Consider the following 19,086-nt stretch of genomic DNA (forward strand, 5'->3'; position numbering starts at 1 on the left):
CTATTTTCTAATCCCTTAACATTACACCCATCATTCTTCTTTCCATAGCTTGTTGCGTCATCCTCAATTTAAGTAGAACCCTTTTCGTAAGCCTCCAGGTTTCTGCCCCGTAGGTGAGTGCTGGTAAGACACAGCTATTATACACTTTTCTCTTGAGGTATAATGGCAACCTGCTGTTCATGATCTGAGAATGCCTGCCAAACGCATCCCAGCCCATTCTTATTCTTCTGATTATTTCCGTCTCATGATCCGGATCCGCCGTCACTACCTGTCCTAAGTAGATGTATTATTCCCTTACCACTTCCAGTGCCTCGCTACCTATTGTAAATTGCTGTTCTCTTCCGAGACTGTTAAACATTACTTTAGTTTTCTGCAGAATAATTTTTAGACCCACTCTTCTGCTTTGCCTCTCCAGGTCAGTGAGCATGCATTGCAATTGGTCCCCCGAGTAACTAAGCAAGGCAATATCATCAGCGAATCGCAAGTTACTAAAGTATTCTCCATTAACGTTTATGCCCAATTCTTCCCAATCCAGGTCTCTGAATACCTCCTGTAAACACGCTGTGAATAGCATTCGAGAGATCGTATCTCCCTGCCTGACGCCTTTCTTTATTGGGATTTTGTTGCTTTCTTTATGGAGGACTACGGTGGCTGTGGAACTGCTATAGATATGTTTCAGTATTTTTACATACGGCTCGTCTACACCGTGATTCCGTAATGCCTCCATGACTGCTGAGGTTTCGACAGAATCAAACGCTTTCTTGGAATCAATGAAAGCTATATATAAGGTTTGGTTATATTCCGCACATTTCTCTATCACCCGATTGATAGTGCGAATATGGTCTATTGTTGAGTAGCCTTTACGGAATTCTGCCTGGTCCTATGCTTGACATAAGTCTAAGGTGTTCCTGATTCTATTTGCGATTACCTTAGTAAATAGTTTGTAGGCAACTGACAGTAAGCTGATCGGTTGCCTACAAACTATTTACTAAGGTAATCGCAAATAGAATCAGGGACCCGTTTGACACCCTTGTTACAGATAAAAAAAGAATCGCTTGGCATTTTAACGTTTACTTTCAGAGCGTTGTTCTAAAGGCTTGCAATGGCGCATGTGTCGATACCACATCATGTCATCTTGACTCCGACATTGTATCATTATCAGGCATGGTGTCTGTGCTTCTCAATTTAAAGACTAAAACTTCACCAGGCTCTGATAATATCCAAAATGCATTTCTGCGTCGATATTCCGAGATGGTTGCCAGTATTCCTGTAATCATCTTCCGTGCTTCCCTATGGTCATCTAACATTCCCGGCGATTGGAAAACAGCACGAATCAGGCCAGTATTCAAAACAGGGGATAAGTCATGGATCTCAAATTATCGTCCCATATCTCTCACTTCTTCCTGTTGCAAAATTCTTGAGCATATCATAGCCAACTATTTCACTGACTCTCTAAACAATAGGAACATATTAACCCCTTTTCAACATGGTTTCAGGAAGGGTTTTTTCACTGTTACTCAATTGGTCTCAGTTGCACATACTTTCATAACTATTCTAGATAAACCCAGGCAAATTGATATTATTTTTTTGGACTTCAAGAAAGCCTTTGATTTAGTTCCTCACGCTAAACTTATTTTCAAACTTAAAAATATTGGCCTTCCAAATTTTATTGTGGATTGCGTTTCTGCTCACTTATTTAATCGCACACTGTTCGTTAATGTAAACAATTACTGCTCATCCAAACTTCTGGTTACATCAGGTGTTACTCAGGGAAGTGTTTTAGGACCCTTGCTTTTTTAATATATATTAATGACATTGTTAATGTTATCCCTGAACCTGTCGAAATAAGGCTATTCGCTGACGATTGTGTTATGTTTAAGGAAATTGATAGCGTAGATGATCAGGTGCTTCTAAATAATTGCATGAATAATGTTTATCAATGGTGCAACTAATAGAGTATGAAGCTAAACTCTGAAAAAACAGTGTACATGAATGTAACTAGAAAGAAAAATTGCTTCTCGTTTCCATATCCGCTATCATCTCACCTACTCAAAGAAGTCAGCGAATATAAATACCTTGGCTTAACAATAACAAAGAATTTCAGTTGGAATAACCATGTATCTAACATATGCACATCTGCCTTCCATAAGTTATGCTTCCTCAGATATAAACTTCGACAAGCCCCTCCATCCGTCAAGCTGTTCGCCTATAATTCAATCATTAGACCTGCCCTCGAATACGCATGTATTATTTGGGACCCACACACTAAGAAAAACATTGATGCTCTAGAAATGATTCAACATAAATCCATTCGGTTTATCTTTTCTCGATACCGCATGACGGACTCCCCAACCTTTATGATGCAACAAAATAATATCCAGGAACTTAAGCTATAACACAAAATTCTGAGATTAAGGTTTCTTTTTCGCTTGAAAAACAACGATCTCGCATTAGACTCTGCTCCGTACATCCAACCTCTGATGCCACGACTGACTCAAAATCGTCATGCTGAATCGATAACACCATTTAGAACACGTACTAACACATTCAAGTTTTCCTTTTTTCCACGAACGATTACAGACTGGAACGCTTTGCCACTATGTATGCGTCAGAACAGTGACTCATTCGACGCATTAACATCATAATGTGAAACGCTTTTGTTTTCTTCTAGCAAAGGACAGTTTTTCCTAAAGTTGCAATGTTTATAATTGTTTTCAAGGCCATAAGGTACTCATAGATGTGTCATGTTCTTTCCCTCTCTTCATGATTTGTGATGATTTCTGTTTGATGTTTTTACCAGTGCTTGTGTAAAGCTTTTTGATACCCCTCCTGCATGGGCCCTAGCTTGGGCCTGAAGTATTTTTTTTAATAAAAAAATAAAGAAAGATAAAAAATTAACATAATTTTTTTTTTCAACCGAGAAGCTTTATGCTTTCAGTTTCCATGATTTTATGCAGTGCTTGAGCAGTTTAACACTCCACCAAGCACCAAGTTGGATGCGAGCTCCATCCCAAAGAGCTCACTGCAAAAATTATCCAGCTCATGGTGTTAACTAGGCTGCACTTTTTCCCAAAATCTTTCAAGAAGGACAAAGCTCTTCAAAAGGAGTGCCAGAAACATTTGAAGTTAAGGAGAGTGAAGTAAAGCCTACTGCTAAGCTCCATCTGGTGTGTGCATATGGATTACTGTACTATGCAATGAAGTGTTTCCTCTTGTTTTGTGGACCAGTACAACAAAAGCAGTGATGGAAAATATTTAGTGCATGTCGAGGTTCGCCGAAGCACCCACATATGTGCCTAATTTTTTTTTACAATACTAAAGCTTTTTTAAAGGGGATGTTGCTGGCACATGCAGATGCAGAGTGAACTGAACGACGCAGTGATGTTATTCCCTGGTTTGTTGTGCACAGCCCCAGCTTTGTTTTTGTTTGTTTGCGTGTACAATTTTCTCTGCACCCACTGGCTACATTTGCAGCAGATGACCGGATGAAAAAAGTTGAAAGTCGGAGTTTCGGGTTGTTTGTGTTCACGGTCCACATTTGCTTGCGCTAGCACCAAGCCTTTTAGTAAAAACCAACTCATCCAGAGTGGCCTTCAAGTGTAAGCTTCCTCCTTTTTTAAATTGCATGGCTAACCATCTGCTGTGTATTCCAGTATTGCAAATAACTCATCTTTCCATTCAATGGTCTGGTCTCCGAAGAAGTGTCCCCCTTAATAATGCATCTCTAAGCTGCAAACACTTGGTGATGTTTGCACCACACAATACATTCAAACGTGACGCACGTGCTAGCTGCCGTGCGCCGCACCCTTCAAAAGCCGCAGACGCCGCACACCAGCTGCAAGTAGCGCCATCTGCAACATTCATCGCTCCTATGTGCGCCCCACCGGCTCCCACCCGTCACACTGCCCCCTTCTAGCCACCATAACTTCACCGAAAAACAGCTGCAGTGGCAAATCCACCGCTCTGCCTTGGCTCGGTTTCTCCATTGCCGCACATTTACGTTTTAGGCAAAAAACCGCCATCTGTCGGGTGCCATTTTACTCACCGACGGCAGCAAAGAGCGGTGATGGCATATGCAACGTCATCACTCCCCCAGTTAGGTGGCGAGATATTTGGATTACAAAAAAGGTATTCGGACCCTTCAGGTGCAATTTTCTCGTAAACTACGGTAAGTCTTTTCTTGGCAAGAAACAAATGTTGCGAGGTTTCTCGAATGGTATTTAAACAGTCCACATCAACTTAGTATTTGCCTTTAGTGTCCCTTTAAATAATTCATACACCTGCCAGGACCAAAGGATCAGTCCGAATTATCAATTTTCCGAAATAACAAGGGTTGAACTAAAAGATTTTACTGTACAAGTCACACTAATGTATAAGACACACCTAGTTAAACTCTGGCAGCATAATTACACGATTAAGCACGCTTGTACACTCATCACAAGGTGCCATACTTTCCTATTTCAGGGCACTAAATTTTCGTTTAAAAAAATGTTTACGAGCCACAAATTCAAACACAAAAACACTTGGAAAAAAATCCTTTTAGGCGCAAAAGAGCAACATTTATTGCACTTCACTCATACCTACTGAAGGCCTCGTTCTCTGATGCAGTAAAAAATTGAGCTATTTCAGCCAGGAGCATTGCTCGGTCCCATCATCTGCACATTGTTGGCATCGCTTATGCGGCGTAATGTGCTCGTAAAAAAAATGCTTATATTGGTTGTGCCAGCGTGCATGGTTTTATGCACACGTAAGTCGTTCCATTGTATCAGATGCACGATGAAAATTTTAGGAAAAAAACTCGACTGGTAGCCTGAATACAAGGCAAATCCAGGGCAGTACTAGATCTGTTATTCTTGTCTCAGGATACTTTTTGTTGCAAAATGACAAAATAGATGGAATTGCAGATCACAAGCTAGTCGTAGCTGCTTTAGGTATTAGTGATAAGTGCTTACAAGAGAACTCAAAAGTTTACGAGTACAACTTCAATAATGCAGATGACACCTCAATAATCGACCACATGGAATTGGCCTACGATGCTATGCCAGATACAAATGATCTAGATACTCTGTTTGGTTTTCGGCCCGGCCTATCGACGCAGGAGGTTATGCTAATGCTAAGGAAGCAAATCTTTGATAGCGGCACCCGGGACGTGAGAGGGATTCTAATGCTAAGGAAGCAAATTTTTGATAGCGGCACCTGGGACGTGAGAGGGATTCTCGCCCTGGATCTCACAAAGGCGTTCGACACAGTGTTAGATACATTCTGCAGGCCACGGCCGGGATAGGCCTGGGAGCCAAATTCCAGGCCTTTGTCAGGTCCTTTCTCATGAATAGAACTGCTACTTTTAGGTGGGGCAGATTCGGTCGAGCGTGTATGGATTGGGGGCTCGGGGTACCCCTCAGGGATCAGTCATATCGCCACTGCTCTTCAATACAGTCATGAAGGGTCTATCAGACAGGCTGGGCGGCCTCCAGGGCATAGGTCACGCACTTTACGCAGATGACATCACGATCTGGTGCCCAGGGGGCTCCCTAGCTGAAATGGAGCAAGCTTTACAAGCGGCCTTGGACGAGACGGAGGCTTACCTCGCAGACACGGGTCTCAAGCTGTCTACGAGTAAATCGGAGCTGTTACTTTACAGACCCGCAAGGCAACGGGTTAGGGGTCTGACACCCCTCAACCAGCTACCCGTGGTATTATACGCGAATAATGGGCAGAAAATTCCTAGAGTCGACTCAGTTAAGATCCTTGGCCTGCTCATAGACACGAGGGGCTGTAATGCCAGAACAATTACCCGCGTTACAGCCAAGACTGAGAATATGTTGCGGTTAATTGCTAGGGTGTCCAACTGAAAGAAGGGGTTATGTGAAGACAACCTCGTTCGGATGTACAACGCATTTCTCATGTCATATTAACTATGTGGCGTCAGCTCTAGTATGGACAAAAACAGAAAAAACCTAATTAACTACCCTCATGCGCAAGAGCATCAAGAAAGTGCTAGGCTTGCCTATTGCCACGAGCTCCAACAGGCTAGATCAACTCGGGATGCACAATAGCATAGACAAGATCATAGAGGCACAGGTCAATGCCCAGGTGGTTAGGCTATCAACAACCAAAGCTGGCAGACGAATTCTCGACGAGGTTGGCATGGCTCCTAGGATAATGGAGGACCAGCGCATAACATTGACATGCGAAACGAGGGCGACCTACCTGGTGAGGCCCTTCCCGTGAAACGTGCATCCACAGCACAACGAGGGCAGACGTAAAGCCCGTGCACGAGCCATCTTGAAGAAAGTTAGAGATGACAGAGACTCTGCGGTCTTTGTCGATGCGGCGCAGTACGGGAACAGGAGAGTGTTCGCGTTGTCGATTGTAGACGGACAGGGGGGGTGCTTCGCTCCTCGGCCTCGGTCAGAGCGGCCACCGCGAGTATAGCAGAGCAAATTGCGGTTGCGCTGGCCTTGTGTGACCCAGAGCGTTCCTACATTTACGCGGACTCGAGAGACGCAATCAGAGCTTTCGAATCGGGTAACCTCGCACGAGAAGCGGCCTCTATTCTAGAGAAAAGAGTTTGCCCCAGTTCTCATTTTATCACGTGGTTCCCCACACACATGGGGACGAACGTTCTCGAGGGCTTTCCAAACCTCAACGAGCTGGCCCACGACCGTGCGCAAGAACTCACGCACCGCGACGGTCTGGAGGGGCAGGAAGGGACTCAGCAGAACGATCCACTCTTCACATTTAATGAAATTGCTAAACATTACCGACTTGGTGATTAATCCTCTGCCTCACCCGAAGCTCAGTAGAGGTCAGTCAGCTACTTTTAGAATGTTGCAGATGGGATCTTTCCCATCGCGGGGATTCCTCAGCAGGATGTACTCAGATGTGGACCCTAGTTGTCCCGACTGCAGTGAAACATTTTGTTCTATGGCTCACATGCTCTGGCGATGTCCCGTGTTGCCTAACGACTTCCTCTCCAGCGAAGCCGAATGGGATGAGGCCATCAGAAGCACGGTACTCCAAAATCAAACCCAGGCTATCCAGAGGGCCCAGGAAAGGGCGTTGCATCACGGCATTTTGTACTCTACATGGGCGCGGCCAGCGGCTACAAAGGCCTCCCGTTAGGAGGTCCTGACAGTAGCTCCTCAGGCTTAAATAAAGTTCGTTGTCTGTCTGTCTGTGGAACTGCTTCACAACAGTTCTCAGGAAATGCTTATCACTTTTTGTACCACTGAAGGTGAAGCGCTCAGAGAAATCCAATCCCTGGATGACCCACAACTTGATACACTTGATGTGGTGACTGCGACGTGCCCGGCAGAAAATTCCAAGAAATACTGAGATGATGGTATAACGTTTGAGCAGAATTAAAAGCATCTAAAGGGCAATTCCTACCTCAGACATTGATTGAGTATATGAAAAGCTCACTTCGGAAGTTCTGGAGATATTTGTCCGGTTCCAAATCACTCATATATATTTGTCCTCAAATCACTCATATATATTTGTCCTCAAATCACTCATGGATATTTGTCCGGTTCCAAATCATTCCAAATAACTTATAAGCAGAGTTAATATAAAGGGAGCTACATGTAATGATTCTGCCTTAGTTGCCCAAGAATTCAATAATTACTTCAGCTCAGTATTTACTCGAAAATCACTGAATGCTCCACTTCCAATGGTGTGTGACAGACAGAGTATCAACCGCATTGTTATCTCTAGAGAGGGTATTTCGTCTTTGTTGTTACAATTTGACACTAAGGAGTTGGCAGGTCCTGGTACCTTGCCTAATTAGTTTTTAAGATGATACTGTGAATGGGTCTCGCATTTCCCCTTAAGAATTTTTTAATAAATCACTACGAGAAGGAACAGTACCGGGTGACTGGTTGATGGCAAAAGTTGTGCCAGTATTAAAATTGAGAGATAAACTGAAGGTTGCCAATTACCGCCCAATCTCGATCACATGCACCACATGTAAAATATTGGAACACAATTTCAAAACAACGAATCCTGGCCACGGCGGCCGCATTTCGATGGGGGCGAAATGCGAAAACACCCGTGTACTTAGATTTAGGTGCACGTTAAAGAACCCCAGGTAGTCAAAATTTCCGGAGTCCCCCACTACGGCGTGCCTCATAATCAGAAAGTGGTTTTGGCACGTAAAACCCCATATATTATTATTATTATTATAATTTCAAAACAACAGGTTCAATATATTGAAGACAACAATCTTTTCTATGCGAAGCAACATGGTTTTCAGAAACGCCTGTCAAGTGTCACCCCCAACTTTTAATTTAAAACAATCCACACCTTCACCATTGCAACTAATTGTAGCGAACAAATTGATATAATCACAATAGACTTTTACAAAGCATTTGACACAGTTTGCCATGTCAAACTTATTGAACATATGCGACAGCTTGGTGTTGACTTAAAGATTATCAATTGGGTTGAATCCTATTCGCACAACTAGCACCAGTTTGTAGAGATTTTTGGTGCAGCATGTTCACTTACATTGCCTGTGACGTCTGGAGTACTACAGGGTTCGGCCTTAGGACCTATTTTATTTCTGCTATATATTAATGATATTGCAAAAGATGTTAATTCTTCTGTTGATGTGAGACTGTTCGCGGATGACTGTGTGCTATTTACTCGCATGAAAAGTGTCACTGACCAGGTCTCGCTAAATGCTTCCTTAAGAGATGTTGAGGAGTGGTGTCAAAAATGGGAGATGAAAATTAATTTTGATAAAACTGCATGTACATCTCTATCAAATAAGAAAGAGCCACTGGTGTTTACATATAAAGTCAAAAACAAATCAGTTAGGCGATCTTGTCAGTTTAAATATCTCGGTGTTACAATTACTTCGAATTTAAATTGGAACAAGCACAATGAAAATATTTGCGGTTCAGCTGAATGCAACCTGGGTGTTTTAAGGCGAAAATTAAGAGATGCCATGCCTGAAACAAAGCTGACGGCTTATAGAACAATAGTACATCCAACCTTAGAGTATGCTGGCATAATCTGGGAACCACACTGTCAAAAGCAAGTTGATGAGTTGGAACAGATCCAACGATTAGTAGCCAGGTTTATTTACTCATGTTACCATAGGACTCAGTCAGTGACTGTGTTACTCCACTGGGCTAACCTCCAAAAACTGCCTACACGTAGACAGATTGCACATTTGAAATTTTTGTATCAGCTGTATCATAAAACACTAAATTTAGATCTTAGTTTGTATTTGCCCCTTCCGGGAAAATTGTCACCGCGTATTAATCACCCTTATGCTATTTTACCCTACACTACAAGAGTATATGTATTCAAGTTTTGTTTCCTGCCACGTACAATTTCCCAATGGAATAAACTCAATTGTAGTGTGTTTGTGGACTGCCAATCACCTGAAGCCCTTCAGCGGTGTTTAGATCTAGTTCATATATAGTACTGTATAATGTTTTTCGCACTCCTGTAACAGTTTGCAAGGGCTTACAGTATTGTAAATAAATAAATATAAGAATGAGAAGGGTAAAAAGCTTGTTGAGCCTCAGCCACCCACAGGAAAGTGAGAACTATGACTGCATTTCTTGAGAAGGGCAAGAAAAGTATATTTAGCGCCAGCGAACAAAGGCGGAAGGGAGACACCACAATGCACTAACTTCAACAACTTGATTTTCAGGAAACACCCACCTATTTAAACCATTGACAGTGGCGCCACCTCATCCAAATCTTAATCATCCAAAAAAAGCAGTCTCCTTATCTAAAAAGTCGACCGAAGGGGCACTAACACATGTATCACTATTCCGACCAAAAGCCTGTGCCTCAATAATATCTCACACATCTTTATCTTTGTGCTTCGCAAGAACCCGGCAGGATCCATACACTGGCGCACAGCCGCATTCCTGACAGTGAGTTGACAGATGACCGTATTGCTTATTTTTCACGTTTAGGCTATGTTCTCGTAACCGGTCATTAAGACACCTTCCTGTCTGTCCAATGTATTTTTTCAAATAGGAAGGCGGGAGCTCATAAACAACAGCTTCTACGCAACCCACTGGTGCTTTACGACGATTTGTAGTAAGAGATATGCACACAGTCACAGTGTGCATAATGCAATGGGCCCTTGCATGCACGTAAGTAGCGCTCTGACCTCAGACATGTACAGCACGGTGAGGACTGAGAAGAGGCCGACAAACTTGAGCACGACGTAGAGGTGGTGGAGAGGGTTGGCCTCGGCCGAGGCAGCCGACACGCGTGGCAGGCTGCCCAGGGTAGCGGCTACTACCAGGAACCAGAAGGAGACGAGGGGTACAAAGTAGTAGAACTGGTAGGGCCGGTTCATGCCCAGGCACAGCAGCACCACCAGCAGGTTGGTACGGAAGAGCACCCGTGCCAGCCTTAGCAGCCCAAAGTCTGCCTGGTGCCAGAAGTACGAGAAGTGGCCGTAGCCCACCAGGAAGAGGTAGGCCGACACAAGAGCCCGCACATGCACATACACGGGCAGCACCTGGCTGGCACCCGTCATGTGGTACACCAGCAGCACCAGCTGCATCCAACCCTTCCACTCGTCTGTCTGGTCCCGGTGCAGCACCTGCGTCTGCTGTGTCTCTTCAGTGAAGAACAGGCCGAGGGCGAACACATACGCCACAGGCAGGAAGAAGTTAAGGTGCGTGTAGTACTTGTTCTCCCGCATGAAGAAGTTGGTCCGGTCACACACAAAGAAGTAGGCCATGATGAGGCCTAGACGCGACAGCTGCTGCAGCACACTCTGCAGTGGCGAGTAGTCACTGGTGGGCCACATATGCTGACGTACCTCCAGGGCTAGGCTCAGTAGCAGGCTGCACGAGACGCAGGCAAAACTCGTTGAAAAGTACAAAACGCATAATGACAACCTAGGCACCAGCTGCGAGGAATGGCAGCTGCATCTAAAACACTCCTGGCCTTGACAGATCAATACTGAGCTTAACCAATAGTGCTTTAAGCAATGCTTGTTTCCTTTCTCCAGCACTCATACCTGACCGGCACACACATGCACTCCTATCTGCACAGGAGAAGCGCCAAGCATACGTGGCTTATCAGTGCTGGAGTGAACCAAGTCAATAACATACATCTGATTGGGTGATACTCTCATACTTTTACTAACAGCACGGAAACACAATTCTATTACAATTTTATCAAAACTGTACTTGTTATCTGTACATGTGAAAATTGTCAAACAAGTTGCTTCCCTAGTCTTTTCCTGTACCTTGCGTGACCTCCACAAAGCCATCATAATGTAGCTCCATTTGATTAGAAACGATTTTGCTCTCAACTACATGTCATCGTGGGAAGTACGAATGGCCACTATAGGACACGTGCATGTTATGAGCCCACAGAATAGTATTCATTTTCATTTCATTTTCATTTTATTTGTGCCCATTTACAAGCAAATGGAGGGGGCCAAGGTAAAAGCTGCTTATTGGCAGCTTGAGTGGTCCCTGGCCCCCTTTACATATTGGCAGAACGGTGGCAAAGAACACTTTCAGAAATGAAAAAAATAAAGAACAGTGGGTTACATCAAAATAAAAACATTTCTTTCATTGAATGCATATGGTTTTACGGAATCATGGCGATTTAAATGGTAGTTTTCACCAGACAGATGAGCTCCGATGGTGTCAAGGCATGGATGTCAATGCCGGCTTCTAGGTAATAATTTAATAGCCGTGGCAAGGTATTTGCGACCATTTGATGGCCGTAATTTGTCCTCGAGAAGGGTATGAGCCATTTTTCATGGCTGCGCGTCTCATATGTAGGTGTATTCTCTTTTAAGTTTGCTATATTTGTAATTAAGTTGCTTCTATTTTTTACCTGAAAGTAATAGGTGCGTAGGAGGGTTTGTTTGTAGAGATGATGACTTTTTGTTATGTTGTACTTGGTAAAAAGATTCTCAGTGTGTGAGTTGTATGGCACATTTGCGATAGCACGTATTATCTTTTTTTGCATCAATAGTATTTTAGAGTGATTGGAAGCTGATGTCGTGCCCCATACAAGATGGCAATAATTTACATGCGAGGCAAATAGTGCATTATAAATGATCAATTTAACTGACATTGGTAAAAGGTAGCGATTTCGATGTAGTATACCTGTTACGCGGCTCAATTTCTGCAGTACAAAATCCACGTGAGCATCCCATTGCAATGTGTCGGTGAAATATACGCCAAGTACTTTTACCGTGTCAACAACCTCTATTTTCTCAGAGTTATAAAATATGTTGTGGGTCAATGGAGTACATGTACCTCTTGTTTTAAAAATGACTGCTTGTGTTTTATTCGAGTTTACTTTTAAAAAGTTGTCCTGGCTCCATTTTGAGAGATGGGTTAGTAGGTTGTTCGCTGCACTAATGAGGCCTGTAAAAGAGTTGTTTGATAAAAAAACACTCGTATCGTCTGCGTAGTTTATGAATTTTGCTTCTCGGTGGATAAGAACTATGTCGTTTATGTAGATGTTAAATAGAAATGGACTGAGGACACTTCCCTGACGTACAACTATTTATATCTGTCGTGTAGATGATATGCTAGTGTTTATAGACACATATTGCTGCCGATTTCTAAGGATATCAGTAACTGAAGAGGAAGGCCCCTGATGCCGTATCTTTCAAGTTTAAGTATTAGGAGGTCATGATTTATGCAGTCGAACGCTTTTGTGAAATCTATGAATAGACCAATTACAAGCGACTTATTTTCGAGGTTCTGCAGTATATATTCTTTTTGTGCTACTAGTGCTAATTCTGTTGATTTGCCTTGTTGAAAACCGTATTGAGCGTCTGTTATTAGTTTATGTTTATTGCTGAAAGATGTTAATTGGTTAAGAATGATTTTTTCAAGACCTTTAGAAAACTGCGGGAGAATAGATATCGGACGGTAATTTTTTAAATCAAGCTTGTCACCTTTCTTATATAACACAATTACTTTTGCAATTTTCATTTTTTCGGGAAAAGTACCTGATGTTATGCATAAGTTATAAATATAAGCTAACACAGGTGCAATGTCACAAATGACGTGTTTAATAGGTCTTATTTGGAGGCCATCAGCATCGTAGCTGCATGAATTTTTCAGTTTGAGAAAAACTGAACAAACCTCAGTAGGTGTTGTCGGTTGGAAAAAAAATAGTGTCCATGGTTGCAGGGAATTGAAATGTACATGGTGGGCTTAGTGATAAATGGGAATCAGTGTCTGTAAAGTAATCATTAAATGCGTTAACTAAATTATCTCCGGTTAAAATGCATCCGTTTACAGAAACTTTCTTTATAGGTTCAGTGTTCTGTTTACGTCCCATTAGTTCATTTAACTTGTTCCACATCTTCTCTGTTTGTCCCTCGCATGAAGAAAAAGTACGTAAATAATAGCGATTTCTTGCATTTCTTAGCTCTTTATTTAATTTATTTCTAAAAACTTTAAAGAATTTTAGATCCTCGCTGTTCCGAGATTTTATGAACCTGGCATAAAGCTTATCTCTTTTCTTTATTTTTTTTTAGAAGCTCTTTGGTCATCCAAGGTTTCCGGTAAGCTTTCTGGTTTCTTTTCTTATGTATGAAATGTTGCGCATAAACAGCTGAGAATTTCTTTAAGAAGATGTTGTATGCTGGCTCTGCCTCGTTTTGTTGAAAAACCTCCTTCCAAGATACTTGTCTCAAGGCATCCTGAAAGGCAGTTATTGTGTGCTCGTTTATTGTCTGAAATGTTTTTTCAGTGTTATCTTTTTCGGTGTCGTTTGCTCTTGTGTGGATAAACATGACTATTGGCATGTGGTCACTGAGAGGACAGTTTAAGACTGCACTAGTTACTAAGAAAGGACTATAGTTCGTTATAAAGAGATCAAGAGTGGTTTTCGTAGTTTCTGTTACTCTCGTGAAGGTTTCAACCGTATTTATACATCCGCTTGCCACAAAAATTCTTTGAAATATCGTTTTCCTAGCACCATCGGAACTCATATCAATGTTGAAGTCTCCTCCTAAGACCACTTTATATTTGTTTTCTGACGCAAATTCTAGCATGCGCTCTAAAAAAATGAAAAAAGGTTCCAATAAACCATCCGGCGGGCAGTAACATACTGCAAAGAGTACACCCGGTGTTTGTACACACAACATTTCACAATTTTCTGTCATACAAGAATACTCGGCTAACAGTTCACATGTTAGAGAATCATCTATCAGAACAGAGACTCCTCCACCGCGACGTGAGGTTCGGTTTTTATAAAACACTTTTTTGCAAGGCAGGCGAAAAACATCAGAGCAATACCATGTTTCGCTTAGCATGACTACATTACACTGATTATTTATATCAGAAAAAAAGGTTTCTAATTCTGGTAGCTTGCTGGAGACTGATTGAATGAATGACCAGCACGGTATGGCCAATGGCATTGAGTCCACAGAACATGGTACAGAAACATTGGATTTTCTGCAAGGATCACCTTTAATGACAAGTGTTGCACATATAAACCTCTGTGAGCGAAAGGCCAGAGGAAACTCACACGATTGCAAAGGATGTAAAGGTGATGGTCTGCAGCCAGGTGATTGGCTCCGGGCTGCTGCAGCAGGTGCCATCGTTGTAATTCATGTGGTCGTTGCAGTACATGTTGGTCAAGATTTGAATGGCCTGCATGATGCCACTCTTGTGAGGCACACATCCTGTGCTGCTTAATTATATGAGCAGCAAAAAATGAAACACGAGCATCAAAAGAAGTTATCCTCAACTCACTGAAGAGCGAATTCCGAGCAAGAGCAATCGAAACAGATGCCTTTACAGCAAATAAGTGTTCTCAGTTAGTGCAGTGCCTTTGGAACAAGTTTCAGATATCAGTAGCTGACCATATTTGCAGCTGCCACAACCTAGTCCATAAAACCATGCTGGTTTTCTATGATAAAACACGAGACTTCTGTTGCAGCAATGCATAAGGGCAACCAAAATTTCCAATGCTGTACTGGATGATTTTGCTCGATTTTTCAGACATACGCGATGTCACAAAATAGAAGATGTTACAACCTTGAACAAAACTGCCATAATTCAGGTTATCACCTAGTTTGCAAGTGATTTTAAAGCGAAGCTTCTTTGAAGCATCTAATGGCTTTTGATGCTGCATTGACCAGACACTGTAGAGAGCGGCGGTACAGCATAGCATTCAGTGTCGTACCACTCTGGGCGACAGCCGACATGAGGTTGGCAAGCCGCAGAGTGGACGTGAAACCTTTGCTTGCACCAATCACCACAGTGCATTGGATATGTGTTTCTTTTTATGGCTTTCCATGTGCTGTACGGCCGCTGTAAAGAGGACTTTGTCGGTGCAGCATCAAACAGAGAAGTGGTCGCCATCTCACAAGTTTAACAAAATTGATTTTTTTTTTCTTGTAATGAAAATTTGTTTTTTCTGACAGCCTGATTATCTGGACATCTTTTATGGACCCTACCGTGCAAAAAAGAATCAGTCGGCAGCTGTACATTGCATAAAAGGACAAATTTCGCTTAAGCGAAATTTAGATATAATGAAGCAAAGTGCCGATTTTACCGACTTTATTATGTCAAGGTTTACCTGCATATACGTTGGCCTCAATTTTCACAATTGACTATAATCTGCACACTTACTTCACAATTTGAAAATGGCAAAGATTATCCCAATCCATAAAAGCAGTGATACAAACTTGGCTTTCAACTTTGGACCAACATTTCACACCAGTATAGGTCGGCAAAACTCACCGAGTCAACTCACTCAGACCCATAAGTGTAAGTGAGCCCGGCTGAGAAGAATTTTGGCAAGCGAGTCCAAATGAGCCTTAAGCAAGAAATATATTTTGTGAGTGAATCTGAGTGAACTATGCCTTGATGCAGGATAGTTTGAAGTTTTAACAGTGCAAAAGATGGGACAAATAGGTAAGGAATACAAATGACCTCACCCTGTCCTTTACACTGCTTTAACTTCAGAATCTGAGTGAGCCCTTTTATTTTGCCGAGCTAAGAATAACATCCCTAAAGTCATGGTAATGGTGGCAACATGATGCAGCACACACCGCATAGGTGCATAAAGAAAAAAGATTGAGCATGGGAATGTGTGGCCTTCATTCGCATTGTCATCGCTCGGCACAACATCTGCAACCCCAGCCAAATGCGCATGCACCAGTTTTATGCACATCCTCATTGCGGCACCGGCAACGTAAGTCGACACCACGAAATCTAGACTGTCCCAATGCGATGCTGGAGGCAGGTCTGGAAGGGAAGTGGGGGAAGGCCCACTGCAAAATATTCGGGCACATGTGAGTAGTGTTTGCTTAATAAGCTTTCTCTTTTACCCTTGCAGCCAAGGTCAGAAAAGGCTACATGCAACGAGTGCACCGTGGGCTACAGTGTTGCAAGAAGCAAGGGATGCTGGCCAAGTGTCTCGAGTTTGGAAGGTTCGGTCCGCTTTGCTTCACCCATCCCCCGTTTTGCCTGCACTCAGCATTGCCACTCTTGCTTCTGAGCGGAAGCAGTGCTGGCTGGCATTCAGTGTGAGTGACATACTGGTTGTTTGCTGGTCGTGCTGTGCATATACGCTTGTGTCAATTTCCATACTTTCCAAATGCTCAGTGTCCAGCGCAACTTTAGAGACTGACCAACACACAAAGATTTCCATATTGTAACGCACAGTTGAGTGATGGTGCTTTAATCGCTTTACCTTGGGCGAACTTGTGCCCGACAAACAGCTAAACAAGAGCCTCACAGGAGCGTCCACAGTCTTTTCGCAAGAGACCCGCACCTCTTCTTCTTCCCTCGTGTCCCGCGCTCATGACACGCTGCTCCGATTGCGCGTGCTTTGCGAGCCCGTGTTGCCCGCTTCACTGCCGCTATCTTTCGCAGGTAGCAGTAAACAACTGGACCAACGCAGGAGGCGGCTGGCAGGCGTAATTTGAAATCATCTTGTGTCATTGTCCTCGTTCCAAGAGTGCATCGTCCCGATGCTCATACAGAGGGCGGTGATTTCTAGACTGTCATGATTTCGCTATGCTTGTAGGCGGAAGCAGTTATTGCCTGTCGTAGTACGGTTTCATTCTGACGACGTGGACGATTTCTGTTCGATGCCGCCGTCGTGATGAGGTTACTTGACCTTCTGGAGCAACTTCGTAGTTCAATGGACTAATTCGGCGAATTATCTTATACGGGCCGAAGTAACGACGAAGAAGCTTCTCGGATAGGCCGCGCATTCGTACGGGAGTCCACACCCATACTTTGTCTCCAGGTGCATACTGGACGTCTCTTCGTCGCACGTTGTACCGATCCGCGTCAGTTTGCTGTTGCTGCTGGATGCGGTGTCGCGCCAGCTGCCGTGCTTCTTCAGCTCTTTGTGTGAAGTTGCTGACGTCATTGTCATTTTCGGAGGTCTCATCTACTGGTAGCATTGCATCTGAGGTTGTGGTGACGGTCCGGCCAAAAACGAGTTGGAAAAGTGTCATTTGAGTCGTCTCTTGCACAGTGGTATTGTACGCGAACGTTGCGTACGGTAGTATCCTGTCCCATGTTCGGTGCTCCATGTCCACGTATATTGACAGCATATCAGTCAGCGTTCTGTTGAGTCGCTCAGTCAGTCCATTTGTCTGCGGATGATATGGCATGGTTTTTCGGTGACTGGTGTGCGTCAATTTCATAATGGACTGTGTCAAGTGGGCAGTAAATATGGTTCCTCGGTCCGTGATGAGAACTTTAGGGGCGCCGTGCCGTAGTACTATGTTAATGACAAAAAAAAATGAGCTACTTCACTGGCCGTTCCCTTGACAAGAGACCCTGTCTCATCATATCGAGTTAGGTAGTCAGTTGCAACTACGATCCAACGCTTTCCTGATGACGATGTGGGAAAGGGGCCAAGTAAGTCCATTCCCACTAGTGCGAATGGAGTTTCCGGTGGCTGTATCGATTGTAGGAGACCTGCTGGCTTGAATGGTGGTATTTTACGTCTTTGACAGTCCCGGCAGGTTCTTACGTAGTGTTGCACAGAATTCAATAACTTTGGCCAGTAATACTTCATGCGGATGCGTGCGAATGTTCTGCTCACTCCTAAATGTCCTGCTGCTGGCTCGTCGTGGCATGCTTCCAATATCTCGAGTTGTAACTTTGAAGGTACGACGAGCAGAAATGTCTCTGCACTATGTTCAAAATTTCGTTTGTACAGGACATTATTTCTCAGGACGAACGACGACAAGCTGCGGACAAAAGCTCGTGGAATGTCGACAGGATGTCCTTCTAGGTAATCAATGAGCAGGTGTAACTCCGCGTCAGATCGCTGATGCTGAGCCATTTGTGATGTTGTTACAGCTCCTAGGAAAGGGCAATCCTGTTCATTTTCCCTAAGCGTAGATTCCGTGTATTCAATCGGGGCACGGGACAAGCAATCTGCATCACTGTGCTTGTGACCGGACTTGTATACGACCGTTATATTGTATTCCTGCAGCCATAGACTCCCATCTTGCCAGCCGTCCAGATGGGTCTTTGAGATTCGCCAGCCAGCACAACGAATGATGGTCGCTGATAGCTCGGAATGGTCGGCCATATAAGTATGGTCTAAACTTGCTGATGGCCCATATCACCGCGAGGCATTCTTTTTCTGTCGCTGAGTAGTTCACCTCAGCCTTCGAAAGTGTTTGACTGGCATACGCAATGACTCGTTCCTCTCCGTTTTGCCACTGAATGAGGACGGCACCAAGACCTAAATTGCTTGCGTCTGTGTGAATATCAGTTTCGGCTTCCTCGTCGAAATGAGCAAGAACTGGGTGGTTCTGAAGACGCTTTCTGAGCTCATTGAAAGCATTCTCCTGCTCATTCAACCAGACGAAAGGCGCGTCTTCCTTTGTTAGCCGCGTTAGTGGTTCGGCGATCCTTGAAAAATTTTTCACAAAGCGTCTGTAGTAGGCGCAAAGTCCTAAGAATCGCCTCACAGCCTTTTTGTCGGTTGGTTTCGGAAATTTCTCCACTGCCGCAGTCTTCTCAGGGTCCGGGTGAATGCCTTCTGAACTGACGACATGGCCGAAGAAAAGAAGCTCGCAAAAGCCAAAATGACATTTCTGCGGTTTTATCGTCAGACCTGCTGATCTAATCGCTT

General features: G+C 43.6%; 1 protein-coding gene across 10 annotated transcripts in view; it reads right to left on the bottom strand.

Annotated features, from left to right (window-relative positions):
- The window catches only part of LOC135921906 (N-acetylneuraminate (7)9-O-acetyltransferase), a 243,303-nt gene that overhangs the window by 144,412 nt on the left and 79,805 nt on the right, over window positions 1-19,086 (bottom strand). For all 10 annotated transcript variants that reach the window (XM_065456310.2, XM_065456312.2, XM_065456308.2 and 7 more), the window contains exons 6-7: window positions 14,497-14,621; window positions 10,139-10,826 (exon numbers count right to left, since the gene is read on the bottom strand). In XM_065456310.2, coding sequence (XP_065312382.1) covers window positions 10,139-10,826; window positions 14,497-14,621 — 813 coding nt within the window. The remainder of the gene's footprint in view (window positions 1-10,138; window positions 10,827-14,496; window positions 14,622-19,086) is intronic.

This window comes from Dermacentor albipictus, chromosome 1, assembly GCF_038994185.2.
Source record: "Dermacentor albipictus isolate Rhodes 1998 colony chromosome 1, USDA_Dalb.pri_finalv2, whole genome shotgun sequence".
Taxonomy (NCBI): Eukaryota; Metazoa; Arthropoda; class Arachnida; order Ixodida; family Ixodidae; genus Dermacentor; species Dermacentor albipictus.